Below are 21,456 nucleotides of genomic sequence, written 5' to 3'. Positions count from 1 at the left end.
CAAACAACTACAACAAAATACTTACTGTGTAGCCTTGACAATGTCCCACGTGCTATAATCATCAATGTGAGTTTTCCGTCCCAGAGGTTCACCATATCCATGGTTATAATGGCTTTGGGGTTTGATTTCCTATTAGAAAGACAAATAACACACAGGCAAAAAGAATTTTTTTTAAGTATAAAAAAACTTTTTTTAGAAAATATTTTAATGTTTCTGTGTTGTCTGAAGAAAGTTTATTATTGAAATAATTAAGTTTCACCTTATTTTGAAGTATGTATGCTGGAGAAAAAGCATGGTCAAATAAACACACCCTTGCATACATTCTTAAAATTAAAAAGTTGTAAGACTAGAAATCAGTGACAAATTTGTAACTGAAATTCATCTTCAGCTCCACAGAATGCTCTTACATCTTCGTGACATCAGCTCTTGCTCAACCCAATTTTCTCTTACTCTAGCATAACACCCCTACTTCCAACATTCTACTTCAACCTGATCCCCAAATAAACTCTTACGGTCCTCAAGGAAGGAAAGAACTTCTACATTCTTACAGAAGAATACGGTATACAAGAACACTATTCTTCTATTTCCAGATACTAAACTACTTCCTACTGGGAACATAAGCATCTACCATTATGTGAATAAGGAACAATGGAAGAGTTCTAATAAAATTAAATCTTCTTGAATACAGTCAGGTGCCAAATAACATTTTGGTCAACAACAGAACATATACATAGTCTACACCAAAAAATGTACACACACTTCAGCAGTTCACTGTACTAATAAATGTCTAGAAGCTAAAAGCCAACACTCTGAGTACCTCTTGTAATTGTAGAGGCCATACGTAATCTGTATTAATCTTACAATGTCTCAATAAATATATATAAATTTAGCATGCTTGAGTGTTCATCAAATGCCTGCAGAAAAAAAAATTCACATTTTCTTGCAGATTTTTTTCAACATCACTATGCAATCTTTATCTGCCCAAATGTTTATAGATTGAATACAATCTGTAATAACAGTAGTCCTATTTCTTCATGCCATTAGTTTTCATATGAGATACACTGAAATGCCCCGAAACATTATAACCTCCTTACACGCTGAATATTTACATTATTCTCACATGTCCTCACTAAACTCTGATGTTTCTTCATAGGCACTTCTCTATGCCTTCTCTTAACATTCTCTTTACCACTAGACTTCAAGCTATAAGAATAGGAACCCTCGCATAATCATTTGTGTATCCCTGGTTGACAAGACAAAAGTCACATAACGCTGGCACTATTTAATGAAATAAAATAAAATAACAAACAGGGTATTTTCTCACCTTTGAAAAACACATTCTTTGATTCCTTTAGCATTTCTTAACTAGCATAAACATTTGAAAGGATATGAGTATTTTTAGGGTTACTGACACAGCACCATAAATTTTGTTTGAAAGGACTGTATTTATAATCCTACCTGCAATATTAACCAATTCTCCATAAACTCACTAGCACCGGGCATTATTTCTAAACTCTCCCCTATTCAGAATAGTATCTACAATTTTAAGTATATTTTCCTAATCTATTTCATCTTTTGAGAATTTTCTGTTCATACTCTTTGACCATTTCAGTCTACTTTAGTCCTAAAATTTGTGTATTTGATACATTTGAAACACATTTTCTTCTGCCACTACCGGGGACTGAATTGAGGGTTGTGCACATGCTTGCTAGCCAAGTACTCTACCACTGAGCTAAATCCCAGGCCATCTTAAAATTTTAGTTTGAGACAGGGTCTTGCTTAGACCACACTGGTCTTAAGACCACACTGGTCTTAAGCCTGCAATCCTCCTGCCTCGGCCTCTTAGGTTGAATTAGACTTTTATGTATACATAAATATTAGATAGTAATCATTTTCATACTTTTTAAGATTTCTTTCCACTGTATTTCAGACTATATTTTATATATATATATATTTCAGTGTTATATTCTTTATAGTCACATATATTAATCTTTTACTTGCATTTTTTCAGTCTTTATTTTTATATTTAAATATTCCTATAATCACGGTGCTACTCAAATATTTACAACTCTCTTCTCAGGCACATGGTAGGACTGCATAGTATACCCTTGGTTTTTGAAAGGTATGTCCCAGTGATTGGCTTTATTTTTAGCCAAAGGAATAATAAAAAGGACCTGCTACTTACTCTCTTTCTGTCATGGACACTGACAATCTTGCAGAGAGTAACGATAATCACCCTAGGTCCCAGAGCAACCCATAACATACGTGTATCATGAGCCACTAAAACTTAAGCTATTAAGATCTTAGGGTTAGCTGAGGACATTGCTCAGTAGTAGAGCACTTGCCTAACATGCAAGAAGCCTGGGTTTAATTCCCAGCACTACATGGGGAGAAACAAGATTCTAGGGTTTGCTGCAGCAAAATTTAGCTTATCCAAACAAACATAATTATGAAAGTTGTTTACTTAACAATATACAGATGGAGCTGCACAGATTGTTTTCATTATATTTTGGAGTTAGTTATAACTAGTTTATGGTTTTAGAATTAATGTTCAGATTCCTTATAACTGGCCACAATTGTAAAAATACGCAACAGTCTCAGACTACAATCAAATCTACAAGTAAGTGCTTGCCTCCCTCCACTGCCTATGGCACTGGCAAAAAGATCAGATGCAATATTAGAAAAATGATGAGAATACATCTTTAATTTCCTGTCTCATTCTCCATTTTCAATAGGCCTCCATTTTTAAGTATCTTTAGTGCTTCTCTGTTACATATAAAGCTATTAAACCATCCTTATTCAAATATATTTCATGCGACAAGGAATACTGTACTTGGGTAAAAATGCTCACTTGAGCACCACATTCTTAATTATAGCATATTCTTACATTATGATATCTTCATCTTTCACTTGAAAGTGATTTTCAATTTTACCCTTCAACTCTAGGATACTGATTAATACCCCTGGACACATCCTCAGACTGAAAACCTCACCTCAAGTAAGTCACCTCGCCTCCCTCTCAGCTGATCCCCTACCAGGCTAACTGCTCTTCCTGGTTGCCTAAACTCAAGTCCTGGGCACATTTCCAGTCAAGCTCAAGAAAGCCAGAGCAGACACAGAATGCTTCTGGAAAATTCTGAGGAAATACCTTTTAAGCATTGTAAATTTTTACTTTTTTAAAATGAGCCATCACAGACACTGTGAAATGATAGGAAACCGCTGAAGAGTAAAGGGCTTCTGGGATGTGGGGAAAAGAGAAGGGAACGAAGGAGAAATTTTGTATGTATGTATATACAGGATAGTTAACATGGTTGTTCTTCTGCCTTCTATTTCTATGCTGAAAGAAACTGTCAATGAGTCTTTGGTTGACCAGTATTGCATGTCTATATCTGTTTTCAGAAGCCACTTTGAAGATATCAATATGTAATACAACCACCATTGTTAATTCCCTACCACTTTGTTTGTAACTCTGTATTGTCTGTATTGTGCTTGTGATATGTTGTAAAATGTTGTATGTCTGTTAATGTTTCCCTTTTATCTTTAAAATAAAAAAAAATGAGCCATCACATACATAACTTAAATTTAATCACTAAAATATAACTTTAATGAAGAAAGTTAAAATTCTGAAAAGTATGTGAATAATTTCTTAGAAAAGCAAAACTTCTACCTTCAATTGAAAATAAAGGCAACGAGTTCAGCCGGCAATAAAGATCACTAGGAAAGTTTTGAGTAAGAAAATAACGAAACTAGATATTCAATTTTAAAAGATCACCCATTGGGGCTGGGGATTTAGTTCAGCGGCAAAGCACCTGCCTGGCAAGCGGGACGACGTGAGTTCCATTCCTGGTTCCGGAACCGCCCCCCCTCCGGGTTTAAATAAATAAATAATAAATAAATAAATAAATAAAAGATTACCCATGTAAGGCTCCAGTAAGACCTGACTCCCAGCTCCAGCCTGCTTGCCAACAAAAAAGCACTACTCTCTTCAGGGAGCTCAGCCAGCATAGAAGCTGCTGTGGGCAAGCACAGGATGTAGTGGAGGACACAAGATTGGACAAGGAATTTTGCAGGTCCAGTGACATCTGGGGACCTCTGCAGACATCTGGGGACATCTGGAGACAATATTGTCCTTCTCACTACATCCACAATGTAGTCTTACTCCTTCCTAGTTCTTTTGTTTTGTATTTTGTGGTACCAGGGATCAACTCAGACTTCACACATACTAAGCAAGCACTCTTCATTGAGCTACCCATACTATTTATTAAAAGTATCTCTATCAAAATATACAAGTTTGAAAATCCTTTCAACCTTGACTTTTTATCTCAAAACTTCAAGTACAATTAATTATGCACCAAGTCTCACTCTTTTTCTCAAATCCATATAGCCCTCTTCCTCTGTATGGTGCTGAGGCTCTCAGTCTGTCATATTACTGCCCCTTTCACTCTCTTAACATCCTTAAAATCATGTATATAGGTTAAATGGAGACTATTTCACCAATCATACAAAACCCTCCATGAACTAGTCCCAATGCACTTTTTTCCAGCTTTGGTATCATTTCCTTCTACACACTGTACACATTTAGGCACACCAGCTATTTCAATACACCTAAGTCAGGCATGCTGGTGCACACTTGTCATCCCAGCACTTGGGAGGCTCAGGCAGAATAACCACCAAGTTAAAAGCCAGCCCAAGCTACAGAGTGAGTTCAAGACCAGTCTGAATTAGAAAACAAGACCCAATCTCAATGCAACAACAACAAAAAACATTAAGTTATGTACTTTAAAAACCTTACAGCTTTTGTTTATGTTAGCTATTCTACTCAGAAGATAAAGCCCTTCAGGGTCAGGTAAACTTTTTTTTCCCCAGGTGGTACTAGGCACCTTTGCACTGAGCTATTAACCCCCAGTTGCTTTATTTACTTTTTATTTTGAGACAAGGTCTTGCTAAGTGGCTGAATTACCTAAGTTAGGCTCCAACTGGAGAACTTCCTCCTTCAGTCTCTCAGAGTTGTAGGCTTACAGATGGGAAAACTTTTATCAATCCTTCAATTTACAATTCAAATTCAGGATACCATTCTTTCCCTCAGGCAGTTAACTCCCACTATCTGTGCTCCACTGTTATGTAAATAAATCATATTATTGTGTGATGGTATATGTTTATTATTGCTGCTGTAATAAAATATCACAAACTTCATGGCTTAAAGCAACACAAACTTACTATCTCATAGTTCTGCAGGTCAAAAATCCAAAATTATCATTGGGCTCAAGTCAAATAATCTCCCCATTTTGAGATCCTTAAATTAAATCATCTCTGTATTTTTTTCCTTATAAAGCAGTATGTTTTAGATTAGGCAAGAACGAGGGCTACCATTTTGTCTACCATGAAAATGAAGGAGGAGACAAGAGACCAAGTTCAAGTTATACAGCTGGTGTTCTTCATAATTTTCTCTAAGCTACTGAATACAGTACATGGAGAAGCTTGATGACTAGCTCTCTCATGAGCCATTCCGGGAGTTCTGAAATTCACCCTGTGGGGACAGACACTGACACTGTCCTTGTTCAAATTTTAATCATGCTCCTCTTAAGCCCTCTTTTTGACTAGTCTTCAACCCAACCCGGACCCTAATCCTTGATGGACATGCAGAGTCAAAGTTTAGCAAGAACCCTGCTAAAGTAAGTCTAGAGAGAATACTCTTACCTGGTAACTCATAAAGAACTCTTCCTCATATTAAATTCTCTTGTTTGTTTGTTTGTTTTATTTCTTTTTGGGGTTTTTTGTTTGTTTATTTTGGTGCCAGGAGTCGAACTCAGGACCTTGTGTTTGCCAGACAAGCACTGTGCCCCTGAGCTATAATCCCAGCCACATATTCTCTTTATCTTGGAGGTGACAAAGTTCTAGGACAAATCCACTCACCAGCAAGCTCAGCGCACCTCTTTTTTTAATGAATGTAGGGATCCTCTGTTAGCTACTGTCCTTAGCTTTGGGCTCCAAGGAAAAAAGCTGAGATGACAAGACACATTCCACTAACATCCTGTTACACAAATGTATCATACAGTACTTATGCTTTCATGCCTAACATTACGTTTAAGAAAGTTGTCTATACCAACACACATAGTTTATACAAGGCAATCACTAGATGGTATTTCATTACATGAATAAACCACATGTATTCCCCTACTGAGTCAGGTTGATTATACTTTTACTATTATAAACCATCTTATAAAAATTTCACCTATAAAAGTTTCTCTAGGGCTAGCACTTAGCAAAATTTATGATCAATAGACTGAGTAGCTTCAATTTTACTAGCATTAAGTTGTTTTCTAAGGGGGTAGTAGTAATTTATATTCTTATTAACAAGGTATGTGTTTTCCTTTGACTACGTGGGATTTGCGAGACTTAATTTGGTAAGATCGGATGGGCACCAAATGTTACCTTTTGATTTGTATTTCCCTGAAGCAAAGTGAAAATAGTTGATCAAGGAGAGGTCAACTACATATCAATGCTGCTGAAAAGTCAGGAAAAATAAGGACTGCAAGCTGACCATGACATTCAGCAATACACAAGTCAGATTACTTTGAAAAGGTAGAGGCATATGCCAGCCCAGAGATCATTTAAGAAAGGCGGGGCAAAAAAAAGTATTAAAAACAATGAACTTATTTATTTCTCTTCTTGGAAAGAAGGGAAGTTGGATCAAAGGAACGCACATTTTTGTTTTAAGGAGACAGAAGCTAACACTAGTAGAAATGATCTTGTAAAGGCCAAAATACTGACGATATCTCTAAGAGTAGAGTATACTAGAGAGAATTCTAAAGTGGTCATTAGAGGACAGAAATGAGTGTAACCAAACAGGTATAGTCCTTTCATGCCAAAAACTACAAAAATTGAAGAAATCAAGACCTAAAATTTTTGCTCTGAAAAAAGATCCTATTATAAGGACAAAACGATAAGCTACAGAATGCGAAAAAATTTATTGCAGACCACAAGTTACTTAGGGGATGTTAAAAAAAAAAAACCTTCAAAACTGATTTTAAAAAAAGGTAACAAATGGGCAGAAGATATTGTTATAGGTTGAAATGTGCACCTCCAAAATTCATATGTTGGGCTGGGGATGTAATTCAGCGGCAAAGCACCTGCCTGGCAAGTGAAAGGTCCAGAGTTCAATCCCCAGTAACAACAACAAAAAAAATTCATGTTGAAGCCCTACTCCCCAATACTTCAGAAGTTAACTATATTTGGACCTGGGCCTGTTAAAAAGTGATTAGGTTAAGATGAAATCGTTACAGTGTGCTCTAACCTACCTAACTGTCCTTCCAAGAGAAAAGTGGATACATAAACCGATCACGTGAAGATATCGTGAGATGGAAGCCATCTACAGGACAAGAAACAAGACTTCACAAAAAACCACACCTGCCAACCTGCCACAGCTTGACTTTGGATTTCTAGCCTCCAAACCTAGGGGTGTAAAAAAAAAAAACTGTAGTATAAAAAAGAATTCCATTCTTTAAAACATTCCAGCCTGTGATATTGTGTAATAACAGCCCTAGCAAAACTAACACACATGAGACATTTCTCCAAAGCAGATACATAAACGAAGATATTTAACATCAATTACCTACCAAGGAAATGAAAATTAATGACAATGGCTTATTATGATGCAATTATTAGAATAAGCTGAAATTAAACAGTGCATAAACTTTTTTTTAATATACTCACTGCCTTGCCATCCACTTTTAGGTCTGGCATAAGTTACCTGAAACACAGTCATACCCTGTGTCACCACTGGCCTAGGTATAACGTCACCCCACCTGTATGACAGTTTACAATACAGCCTGCTTGTTGTGCATGTCACTGACCCAAAACAAACACACTCCACAGCTGCTGACCATGGTAAACCCTACCAGTCAACACCAGTGTCATATAAACTCACGCTTTCACGAGTGTTTGCTTTATTATTTTTGTTTGTTTGTTTGGTTTTGGTTTTGGTTTTTCTCCGGTACCGGGAACTGAACTCACGACCTTGCGCTTGCCAGGCAGGCGCTTTGCCGCTGAGCTAAATCCCCAGCCCCCAGGAGTGTTTGCTTTAAACTAGCCAATCCACAATCCCTCCAGAGAAAACCAACAGTATAACCTCTACAGACCTCAGGAAAGTAATAGTGCCAAAAATATTCCCTTTCCTTCTCTCCCCCTCTCTACTTCCAAATGGCACCCTTAACTCTGGAACCTGTAATAAATTTCTTCTGTTTCATGAATTTTGCTTTCATTTCCTCACTTGTTTCACCTGGCACACACCTGACCCTAACTCCCTACCTCCATCCCCTGCCAGAATTAACCTAGAGAGTGTCTGTCACTCTCAGGACAAAAACCTCAAGGCCAAATTAGAAAGAAACCAGACCACAGATACAATAAAGGGTAGCGCCAGTACTAGTAAGGATGCAGAGATGTGATCTCTTCTACACCGCTGGTTGTATACCACCCTAGAAAACAGTTTGGCAGTTTCTTTAAAATGTCAATACCAACTACTGTATGTATGACCCAGTGATTGCACTTCTGGATGATTTATACCAGAGAAATAAAATTTATGCTTAAAAACCTATACACAAATGTTTAAAACATGGAAACAACTGAGATAACTTACACAGGTGAATAAAGTGTGGTACATCTATACCATAGAATACCATTCAGCAATATAAAGGGCTACCTGGCTAATCTCCAGAGAATTACGCTGAATTTTAAAAAGGTCAGCCCCATATGATTATATACTACATGACTTCAATTAAATCTTAAAATTATGTAATTATAGAAATGGAAAAGAAATTAGTGGTTGCCAGTTAATGAGAAGTTGGGGGATGGAGAGAAGACCATCTGGGGGTCAGAGGATAACATAAAGGGTCCTTGTAGTGATGGAAATAGTCTGCATCTTGACTATTTTCAATATCCGCCTCCTTTTGGAGGTTGTGGTATCATACCACAATTTTGCAAAGTGTTACCATCAGGGTAAACTGTTATGGGTAAGTGGGATGTGTATTAGTGCCAGACGTGGTGGTGCATGCCTGTAATCCCAGCAGTCAGCAGGCAGAGGCAGGAGGATCGTTGCAAGTTTGAGACCAGCCTGGGCCACAAAGTGAGCTCAAGGCCAGCCTGAACTGCATAGCAAGACCCTGTCTCAAACAGAAAAACAAAACAAAACTGTATTATCTGATAACTATACATGAATCTAAAATTATTGTAAAATAAAATGTTTAAACAAAAGCTGCCAACTTGAACACTTGAAATTTGTTCAATTTATCTTAAGTATCCCTCAAAAAGTTACGCAGTAAAAGGCCACTTTAAAAAATGGTGTACCATTTTTTTTAAACTTTACAGACATATGTTGTCCAACAGAACTTCCTGCAATTATGGGGACATGTTCTACAATTCTGCCCTGTCCAAAACAGTAGCTAGTAATTACACACAGTAATAAACATGTGAAATATGAGTAACATGACTGAAATTGGAATTTTTACATTATTCACTGTAATGAACTACCTACCATTGTGGGCTACCATATTGCACAATGCAGGCCTAAACACTAAAAAAAATAGAAAAGATTAATTATGTGCTAAGATAGATGTATGTCCAAACTGTAAAAGGAGAAAAAAACCACAAATTTTACAACATATTATCATGTAATAAAAACACGAAAATAAGTGTATGCAAATAAAATATTTGTATCTGCACAGAAAATTTTTCTGTACACTAGAAAGTAGTGATTAGTCCTGAAGAATGAGAAATGTGTTTGTTCAGGGTAGGGAAATGTGCGACCTTCACTTTCTACTATAATCTCTTCTATAGTATTCAAATTTTTAATACTGATGTATCACTGTTTCTTAAGGTTAAAAATCATGTGAGTATTTAAAAGTTTTGGTACCCTGAAAATTCACATGCCATTCAATGTAGGATAAATCATATGTGCTTACGACACAGTTCAGAAAGTCTGAAGTTTGTATTTGTTCTGCTATGCCTGCCATAGGGCTGGATTCTAGTTTGTCATTCGTTTGTTTGCCATGCATGCCCCTTTTCCTGGCCTTAATTACATTGAATTCCCATAAGAAAAAAGACACAGTAAGTTGAAATAACAGGAACTTCCAAATCAAATTAACTAACTTTTTCCATAAACACGTGGGAGATCCTGGATATTTAAGTGTTCAAAATGAGAGCAAAATTTCAACAGAAATCAATGCCTACAAATTTATGCATGATTTACTATGCGGATTTATAATTTCAGTGAAAGTACATGAACAGATAAAATCTCCAAGGTAAGAATAAGAGGAGTAACAATATTCATCCTCTCCCTTAGAATGAACTGCAAAAGTAAAATGTAAAGATTATAAAGTAAACAGCTAGCTCTATTTCCTAGGAACTGTTTTTTTTGTTTTGTTTTGTTTTGTTTTTTTTGGTTTTTCTCCGATACCGGGAACCGAACTCACGACCTTGTGCTTGCCAGGCAGACGCTTTTGCCGCTGAGCTAAATCTCCATCCCCACCTAGGAACTGTTTTAAACTTCAGAGAGTGAGTGTAAGAAGCACCATTATTGTGCATACCACAAAGAATAAAAATATTGTCAAGTGAAATACAGTACTTCCTTATCACTTCGAATTATTATTTACTATTTGGAGAAGTATTTACACTAATTTAAATCTTTTTATAGATTCACTTAGATTTTTATCAATTATCATGGTTTTGGATATATCAAAAGGAGAAAAATAAAATAGACTGATTATTATATTCCTAAAACTTCATGTTCAAGGTTGGCCTCTCAACCAAACTGTTCAACCTAGAGTTGTCATTCCTATACTGTTTATAAGCCACCAAAAACACTGGGGTTCTTTTTCCTACAAGAATCTATCACTTTTATCTCTAAGACTTACTTTCAAACTATTGACATACACGTGATATTAGCATTTTCTTGATCATACCAGAAGTTACCCCATTTTTCAGAAAATAATGGAGAGCCGGGCATGGTGGCGCATGCTTGTAATCCCAGCACTCGGGAGGCTGAGGCAGGAGGATCCTTGTGAGTTCCAGGCCAGCCTGAGCTACAAAGTGAGCTTAACGCCAGGCTGAACTGCATAGTGAGACCCTGTCTCAAAAAGACCAAAAAGAAAAGAAAAGAATGGAGAACTGTACTTTTTCAAATGTTCCTTAATGGGCTGCTGGTTGAAACAGGGGGACTGCAAGTACACAATTATACTACCACAAAAAAGCCACAAAGATGGCCTAAGCACATGTAGTGACAATTAATCAAATCACTACTGCCCCTCAACCAAACCAAGAAGCACTATCAACTGTAAAACCCTAATCCCAATTTCAGAGACTGAATTATGTAAAATTAATACACATTAAAATCTACAGCACATGGTGCATAAATGGATTTACTCTCATGAGTATCCTAAAGATATAGGTGCTGTTACTTCCATTTTTCAGGTAAGAAAACTGAGACACCCAGAGGTGAAGTAATTTGCCCAAGGTTATACTATTACTAACGGATGTGGCATTTGGACTACATCATTCTCCCTGAAATGTACCCAAAACACTAGCACGTAGGAGAATGTAGTTCAGCAACACATCTTCAAATTTACAATATAAATCATAGTGGGACTTTCCAAAAAGATTAAACGCTTGTGAGGCACCTATAAATTAAACCAGTACCACCTGTCCTCTTATCAACTATTGCCATGGACTCAATACTGAGAATATCTACCTCCAATCCCATCTACAACATATGGTTATTCCAATGGATGTCATCTGTCAAAGAACTAATGGAAATATATTTTACCTTATTAATTTACAAAAAGCAGGAGAAATGAACTGAATAAAAGAAACACTGTAAAGATGAATGTTTAAGGAATATACTTTCATTATTTCAACTTAAAGAGTTGCTCAAAGAAATGCCTCAGAACAAATGTCAAAAATGAAAATTCCCATAGCTCCCTTAATACCAAGCAAGAGTTTTTCTACTACATAGTAAAAACTAAGAAAGAAATTGTGCTTTGAACTATCAATTTATATGGTACAGGATTATGGATTTGGGAGTCAAGAGTGTTTAGGTTGTAAGATAAATTCTGCCAACTATTAATGGTCTGAACCTGAATAAATTACTTTACTCCCTTAATCTGTTTCTTAATCTGTAAATGATTCAATATGTACCTTTGCATAACTACAGCACAAAGTAAATTAGCAAATTTGGAAGCAACCACCCTATCCTTCAGTAGCGCTGAATGGATACATAAACTGTGCTACATCCAAACAATGAACTCAGTGCTAAAAAGAAACGTGCCGTCAAGCCACACAAGAACATGAAGAAGCCTGACATGAACTCAAAGAAGCCAATCTGAAAAGCAATGTACTGTATGATTCCAATTATATGTGTATGGCACTCTGGAAAAGGCAAAACAATGGATACAGTAAAAATTATCAATGGTTACAAGAAGCGGAGGAAGAGGGACATGAAAAAGCCGAACACTGGATTTTTTTATCAGTGAAACTACTCTACATGACAAAATATACACACTCTCCAACTTACAAAGGGGTTAGGCCCGGATAAATCCATCATATGTCAAAAATGCACTAGGTGCGTTTAAAAGACCTAAGCCAGAGAATTAGTTATTTACCCCTGTGACTGCAGAGCTCACAGTGACTCACTGCCACTACACAGCATCACAAAACAGTATTCCACCTATTGTTGTCCCAGGCTTTTAAACCATGGTAGGTAAAAAAAAAAAAATTTAAGTAAGAAACCTTCTGTAATGTTAGATATATATTGTACATTTGTTAAAGCTCACAGAATGTACAACACCAAGCACCACGAGGTAAAGTAGGGACTTTCAGCGCAACTGATACATAAATGTGGGTTGATCTACCATAACAAATATTCTACTCTCACTGGTCACCGACAGTGGGGAAGATTAAGTAGCTGTAGAGGTAAGAGGTATGGAACACTCTGTTCTTTCTCCTCAATTTTCCTAGCAACTTTAAAATGGCTCTTAAAAAACTATGTCTACTAAAAAATCAAAAACAAAATATAATGAGGACATCTGCCACCACAGCTAGCTAGTGCCTATCAAATAATTATCAACTCTTTATCTTCTCTACCACAGTCTACTGTACTATTCTATTGTACTATTAAAAACAGGAACCATCTGGATTTAAATATAGTTCTGTTACTTTCTAGCCAAGTTTCTGCTACTTTCTAGGTCAAGTTACTTTGACCTCTCTGTTTTAATTTTCTCATTTGTAAAATAAACAAAGCTGTGAGAATTAAATGAATAAATGTATGCAGAAGTGTTAAGGATAGTGCCTAGCTTATGATTATAATGTGATCAATTATTACTTTTATTATTATCACACTGAGGACACAGTATACCTCATACATTAAGTGTCAAATTAGCTTCCTTCTCCCTCCTGTGATACAACTGTTCCCATTTATCAAAGTGGGTATTAAAGAGTGGAGAATAAAATATAGAAATGTTTACCAAAATCACCTTGAAACTTTTCCAAGATGTACATACCATAAATCCATACACTGAATTAGAAATTCTGAGGTGTGATATACAGAAGCATGTATCCCTATGAGATTCTAATGTACACACATATATTCTTACTTCATCCAACCCACCTCCCACCTAAATCCAGTTTTGATGAAGTTATTATATACCTCAGGTTAATAGAATTCAATGCATTGAAATATTTTTACACAAATTTCTTGGGTATTCTACAGACTGTCTAGATTAGAAGTTGGCAAACCATGACCCATCACCTGACTTTATGAATGAAGTTTTACAGGAATAAGAGCATGCCTATTCATTTCCATATTGATCATGGCTTTTATTCAACAGCACAGTTGAATACTGTTATAGAAACTGTATGGTTCACAAACTCAAAAATATTTACTATCTGGCCTTGTACCAAGAGTTCACCAAATCCTGGTCTACATTATTCATAAAGAATACTACTCACTAGTTCAAATGGAACACATACTGTGAAGAGTAAGTTCAATGGATTGTAACTATCTCTAAGTATGTTCAAAAAAAAAGGCTAGAAACAAAACAAATAAAGTGTAGAGAAAACAGAAATAATTCTGCCTGCCAGTTCCCCCAAGGAAAACTGTTCCTTCCCAGCTCTAAGTGACCTTAGCCAATTACAATGCCTAAGGGTCATAAGTAAAACACAAACTACTAGCTCAGGACCACCCAATGCCCCTTTTCAGTGTGGAAAGAGAGACAATATCCAGTTCCTCTCTGATGGTTAGATTGGAGACACATGGCCATAAAATAAAAATAAATAAAGCTCTCATCCTTGTCCCCACCACACAGAAGAAAATTGCTCTCTATGAGAAAAAAATAAAGCTGAAAGGAAAAAGGAACAGAGGAGGGGAGAGGAGTGAAGCCTCAGTAGTAGTCTCATCTCAGATTCCAGCTGTCTTTCAGTTCAACTGCATCTCTGCCATTCTGAGTTTGGGTAATCTGAAAGAATTCTCTATTTTACTCAAGTAAGTCTGAACAGGCTTGCTACCTTCACAACCAAAGGGTTCTAACAAAATAAGCAACTTCTGTATGCAGCTCAAAAGACTTAAACCTTTTCCCATGGAAACAAAGATAATCATACTGGTTTTGTTCATTCCACATTTAATCTCTCATAAACTAAAAAGCTTTTAAATCAGAAAATTATTCTTAATCATTAAACCAGGGAGCTTGGTGTGGTGATGCCCACCTGTAATTCCAGCACTCAGGAGGCTGAGGCAGGAGGATCACCATGAGTTCAAGACCAGCCTTGGACTACATAGTTAGACACTGTCCCAAAATAAATAAATGAAATTTTTGAAACTGTGTTGTCTTTAAAAAAACAAAAGTTAGACCAGGGACATAGTTTTTTAAAAAAGGTTAAACCAGGGTATTGTATAGTAAAAAATCAGTAAGGATTTATTTTTCATATGATTTTTCAGAGAATAAAACAAATGATAAATACATAAGTCATTTGACATACACAAAAAAATGCTTAATGCACATTTAGCCCTACCACCTTCAACAATATCAAAGACTATCAGAAGGGTGATCCTAAGACACAGCAATATTCTGACTTATCAAACAGAAGACATACATTATATTTGTATACATCAAGTAATTCATTTTGGCAAATTTCAACACAAATTATTATTCATATCACTCTGTATCCCAGGAAATAACAGTACTTCCTTCATAGAAGGCTGAAGTTCCACCAGACTTTCAAATTACCTGCTTACAGCTTATTTTAAGAAAAATCTAAAAAAAAAAAGGATTAGGAAGGAAGGAAAAGAGAAAGGAAGAAAGAGAGAGAGAGAAAGAGACAGAGAAAGATCTAAAAGGAAATATTATCCTACGACTAGGTAAGTATTGCATTGGGTAAAAATTTTGTATATTTTATAAATATTGCCTTGCATCATGACTTTTCAAACTCCAAAGTTGAAATATTTTATATTTACCTCAAGTTATCCACCTGTAACAAAATCTAATCACAAAATAATACAATCAGAAGATGCTTTAAAAGAGAATTTCACATATGCTTGACAGTGAAATACCTCTTTGGATTATGTGATAGTTGTCAGTTCTGTTAAAAGCACACTATATTTTCAGACATCTTAGCAGGGCATACTGATGCCCACCTATAATCCCAGCACTCTGGGGTGCTAAGTCCCAAGTTCCAGCTTAGACTGGACAGCTTAACAAGACCCTGTTTGAAAATAAAAAAGGGCTGCGAATGTAGCTTAGTGAGAAGGCCCTAGATTCAAGCTCCAGTACTGCCTCCCCTCAATAAAAACACCTTTAACTGCTCAACCTTGACTACCTCAACATACAAACAATGATCAAACTATCCAATGAATGATTAAATTTTTGAAATTATAGTAAAAGACACAGGCCATTAGTCCCCCTCAAAATCCACCCCTACCCTTGCTTCAAACCCCTTCAGTCCATCATTCTTACCAACTGCTGAAGCAGTTCTGGAAGTCCTCTTTCATGAGTGTCTTTAAGAGGTCTGACCTAAAAACACAGTGAATGCTGCTGCCACATCCCATCCAACAGCAGGCTTGCAGAAACATTACAGTGTGTCCTCATCCACCTTATTTACCCAATCTGGCACAGTGTGATTTCTGGCTTTTCTCTAAAGTCAAAATGAGTTTGAAAGATAAAGAGAATTTGAGGTGATTCTAGGCACTGATGCAGCCAGGACAGTGCAATTAAAGGGTTTCAGAAGTACTTCAGAAAGTAGAAAGAATGATGGGATAATGTATGTGTGTTGGAAGTGAGACAGTATTTTGTGGCACATTAATAGCAATGTGTCTTTTACTGTAATTTTTTTTTTAATTTAAACATTCACCCTACTTTTTAGATCACACCCCTTACTTTTAGGATAGGAAAAGACAACTCATTTGTAACTAAAATAAAAATACACACAAACACATATACTCACCTTCATGTATCCTGAAGTATCTGAAAGTGTACAGTTTTCTGTTATCTTACAATGTCGTATGTTGTAAGCCTCATTATTTTGTGGGCTTACATAGTCAAAGACCACACTTACAGCCTCAACAAACACTCCCCAAATCAAAGCATACCTCATTAAGATCAAATTGTACGAGAAAGGCTCATAATAAAATGTTTTCTCTCCATCCTCTCTCCTCAATCTCCAGAGACAACCAATATTAACAATAGTCACTCAGCTAGTTATCTCCCATATATACAGTATGTTTACTATTATTTATCAAATTGAGACTTTACTAACTTGCTATCACAACATTAATAGCTAACATTTATTGTATCTAACAACAGCTGGATGCATAGTGTGTTTTACCTTATTTAATCTTTACAATTTCTTTGTAAAGTAGATACTTTTATGTGCCCATTCTGGTTTGAGAAACTGGTACATAAAATTCAGTAACTGTCCAGGCTCATACTTTTAACCTAATTATTTGTTGCGTTTGGTTTTTTGAAGTACTGGGATTGAACCCAAAGCCTTATCAATGAGCTAAATCTATAGCTTTTTTATTTATTTATTTACTTATTTTTGCCTTCGTTTTTCAGACAGGGTCTTGCTACATCACAAAACTGCCCAGGCTGGGCCGAGGATATAGCTCAGCAGAACAAGTGCCTGCCTGGCAAGCCCAAGGTCCTGAGTTCAATTCCTGAGAAGGAAAAAAAAAAAAATACTGAGCAGGCTGAGCTCAAATTTGCAATCCCACCTCAGTCTCTCAGAGTGTTGGGATTATAGATGTGCACCACTGTGCCTAACTAACCCCTATGTTACTACATTTACGTACTCCACAGTCTAGGGTAATTCTCACAAATTAAATTAAGATGGGGAGCCGGGCGTGGTGGCACACGCCTGTAATCCCAGCACCCAGGAGGCTGAGGCAGGAGGATCGTTATGAGCTCAAGGCCAGCCTAGGCTACAAAGTGAGCTCAAGGCCAGCCTGAGCTGCATAGCGACACCCTGTCTCAAAAAGACAGGAAAAAAAAAAAAATTAAGATGGGGGCAGAGAAAAATGGCATTTATCAAACCAAGTAAAATTTTTTGCTTCTATATGTCAATAATTTTCAACTTTGCATTTGTCACAACCCATAAAGTCACCAATTAATACCATTTAATTTTATGTATAATGACTGAACGATTACTATGATTAAGAGATAATGTTTTAAAATCTAAACGTATGACCTATAGCATTTTTGAATTTTTTTTCAAAAGGAAGCATCAGGTAAATACTGCAAAAGAGATGTGCTCTGGGGGCTGGGGATTTAGCTCAGTGGCAAAGCGCCTGCCTGGCAAGCGCAAGGTCAAGAGTTCAGTTCCCGGTACCGGAGAAAAACCAAAACCAAAAAAAAAAAAAACAAAAACAAAAGAGATGTGCCCTGAAGGAAAAGAGTTGCCAATATACCATTAGAAGAAAAAACTTTCTAAGCAATTTTTCTGTTTGCTTTCTGAAAGCAAATGAGCAAAAACTAGTAGCAGAAAAAGCTAAAACTGGTGGGCGTGGTGGTACACACCTCTAATGGCAGCACTGAAGAGGCTAAAGGCAGAAGACTGCCACAGCACGGGGTACATGTGAGTTCCAGGGCAGCCTGAACTACACAGGAGACCGTGTCTCAGAAAGGGGGAGGGGGGCAAAAATCACTATTACTAAAGCTTTAGAAGCCTTGGAAAGTACTTTGTGAGATCTGTGCAAAGAACAGACGAAATAATACTTCAGTTTCAATATTCAATAATAATACCAATATTAATATATGTGAGATGAATGTCACATGAAAAGTATTACCATTTAAAAGAGGGAGAAAGAAAAAAGCATTAGAAGTTTTGAAATTGAGAGGAAAAAAAGAAAGTAAGTAATAGATAAAAGCCCTAGATAATCTAGGCAATCCAGTTCAAAGCTATGAGTCAGACCTTTCTGAAATACAGATCTCCTACAATACTCTGGCAGAAGGGGATATTGTGATCTCATTCAATCAAAGAGCTGAGAGGATTTACTGAGGACGTACTAGGAGGTGAAAAAGAAGACTGGTGATGCAAGTCTGGGGGGCTGTAGACTACCATACGGTCTCTGTCCCACTACTAAAGTCTTTCTTCTCAGCACCCTAACCAGCAGGAATCTGACATTGCTTACAAGCTACCCTACTCTGGCACTTATTCAGATTCTGCCACTTACTCGGGTTCTGCCAAGTGTTTATGTGCATGTGTGTTACCAACTAGATCATTACCTTCTGAAAAATATACACTACCCTTTTTATTTTAACCCAAACAATACAACACAATGCTATGTATTCCATAGTTACATGTTCAAGTTGATTATCTTGAAAAATCGTAACTTACACAGTACATTACAACTAAAAATTTTCATTTTTCATCTAATTGCATAATCCTCTAAGAAAGGTAGTTTGCATCCTAACAAGAGATTTAAGGAATAGCTAATTTCTTTATCCTACAAATAACTGATCTGTTCAACAAATATTCAGTGAGGAGCTGTGTGTGACACTGTTAAATCTTAAGATAAAAAGTAAAAATCTTCCTGCACAATCCTATTCTACTAAATTAAAATCCACGTAAGTTTCTAATCACTAACCAAATCCATTTTCTGGTAGAGGAAAAGGAAATAATGTTAATTATTATCTGAGTATCTACAATGCGCCAGTTCTTCAACCTCCATAATATAGTTTGGTTTCATCTCATCTCTTATAGCCAAACAAGTTAGGCAACATCTCCATCTTCCGATGAACAAACGGAAGCTTAAAGAAATTAAGTTCTTATTTCAGGTCATGTAGCTAGTTACTAAAGACTCAGAATTAAAACCCATGCCTGTTGGACCCGAGGCCTGTGTTCTCTCCAAAAGGAGCTAAAAGTAGTACTACTACTGCTCACCAAGACAGACAATGGGTCTCTTTCCAAAGGGGGCTGAAAACACTATTTTAACAACCAAAAAATCTCATTTACTGTAATCCTCTCAATGGCCCATTAATTAAACATTATCATCATACGATTAATATAAATAGTGAAGCTAGAATTCATAAGTAGCATGAACAAAAACATACTGCTAGGAAGCAGAATACCAATGTAACAGGTGCAAGGCACTAACCACAGAAAAAATACAGAAAGACTTCAGTCCGTGTAATTATGAGCTTAAGCTCTAAAACCTTCAAACAGACCTGTGCTTGCTGGGTAAAAAAGAATAATATATCATTTTTTACCAATTATCACTTCTAATGATGAGGAAGTTTATTTTCTACTGATGGTCTATCCATTACCTGCTAATCTGAATACTGATCTCTAAACTTCAAGTCTACTGGCCATTCTACTGACCAAGCAATCGCTGAATTTATTATCAGTTGAAATTACTGATAAAGTAGCAAAAGCAAACGTTTTACAAAGCAAAGATTTAAGAAAAACAGTATATTGAAATACGTACAACAACGTTTAACTTCTTGAAAACATCCACAGGAACAAATGAATACAAAAATTCCTTAGACATATTTTCAAGGCATCATCTGAAAACTATTTTGTCTATGACATGTAACTAGAACCTAATTGTAAACCTAAAGAGATGTCGCTCCAATACCAGTTTTGAAAAATGTTACCACTTCGATCAAAAAATTGTTTAGTGTTACTGCACACTTCTGTCCGAAATCTAAAGCTGTGCTCTCTGAGCCCAGGTACATATTCCTAAGTAACTATCCCATCTGGTTTTGATACAGTGATGGACGAGAGGCTGACTGAGTATCAACATATAAAGGATGACTGCTGGTATTCACATTTTACTCAAAAGTAGGAGGACACTACACAATCCAGAAATAGAATAATTCTAATGCAGAGCAGCCAGGTAGGAGACTTCCATGTTTGTGCACCCTATAATGAAGACACTGATTTGTTTTCATTCCTGGATTTCTTCAGGAAGCTGTGCCACTCCTCCCCACATACCACTTTAAATCATTTTTTAAAAAAGGGTATAAACAATGCTCCCAGGCCTTAATTAGCATAGCACTCTAGCTCAGCCACAAACCAAGAGGTAAACAAGTACAGAATGCGACTGCGATCCTGGGGCGGAGAACTGTTTACTTACACGGTGAGACACTCGGACTGTAATGAGAAACGTGTTGCACTGTCCCCCCCTGGCTCCTAAAAAAGCGGCAGTTAGCGCTAATGTGAGCTTGCGTCTGCTCCCGAAAGTTCTGACCTGTCTTTTCAATCGCTTAAGGACGAACGCTCAAACGTGGGCAACAGACGCAAGGCATGCCGAGACGCTGCCCGTGGCACAACCTGGAAGCACACCGCTTTGCCCGAGTAACTGTCCCACCACCGTGAACCGAAAGCAAGGCACAGTGCCGTTCGCCGCGGCGAGGAAAAGACCCAAACCCCGGCGCGCTCCCTCCCGCCCCCTCGCGCTCCCGGGCGCGGGGCGAGACCGGGGCAGGAGCCGCGCAGGGCCCCCGCGCTCTGACCCGCGAGCAGCGCGGCGACGCGGCGGCCCCGAACGCCCGCACCCCCGGCCTCCAGGCACCAGCGGGGCGGCGTCCAGAGCCCGCCCCGGCCGGGCCCGCCCCGCTATCTCCTCCCCGTTATCCGCGCTCGGGCCTGGACTCGCTTCGCCGGCCTCCCCAACTTCGGCGCGTCCCGCCCCGCCACCCACGTCGGCTACCGCCCCCGGCGAGCCTGGGGCAGAAAGGCCGGGTGCTCCCAGGCGAAGACCGCGACCCGCACCCTTCCTCACCTCGGGGTGGAGCAGGGGCACGCAGCCCGCTTCGGGCTCGTACTCATCCGGGCCGTCCGCCATCTTAGTGTTAAATCCCTCCTCCCGCTGCATGCCGGGAGAAAGCGTTTCCCCCTCGCACAGCTCGGGCGGGGAGGAGGGCGAGCGCGTGGGCGAGCGCGAGCCCGGCCGGAGGCGACGCGGCCGCCGCCGCC

At 37.9% G+C, this 21,456-nt stretch overlaps 1 protein-coding gene across 1 annotated transcript in view; it reads right to left on the bottom strand.

Annotated features, from left to right (window-relative positions):
* Nucleotides 1-21,456, bottom strand: part of Zdhhc17 (zinc finger, DHHC-type containing 17) — a gene marked incomplete at its 5' end in the record, with an annotated part of 82,022 nt that extends 60,566 nt beyond the window's left edge. Inside the window, 2 exon segments of the mRNA XM_005374347.2 lie at nt 26-129; nt 21,263-21,456. Coding sequence (XP_005374404.2) covers nt 26-129; nt 21,263-21,456 — 298 coding nt within the window.

The sequence above is a fragment of the Chinchilla lanigera genome, unplaced genomic scaffold (assembly GCF_000276665.1).
Source record: "Chinchilla lanigera isolate Chin_1 unplaced genomic scaffold, ChiLan1.0 scaffold00004, whole genome shotgun sequence".
NCBI classification, from domain to species: Eukaryota; Metazoa; Chordata; class Mammalia; order Rodentia; family Chinchillidae; genus Chinchilla; species Chinchilla lanigera.
The sequence above is the reverse complement of the archived record's forward strand: the minus strand, read 5'-3'. Positions and strand labels throughout refer to the sequence as shown.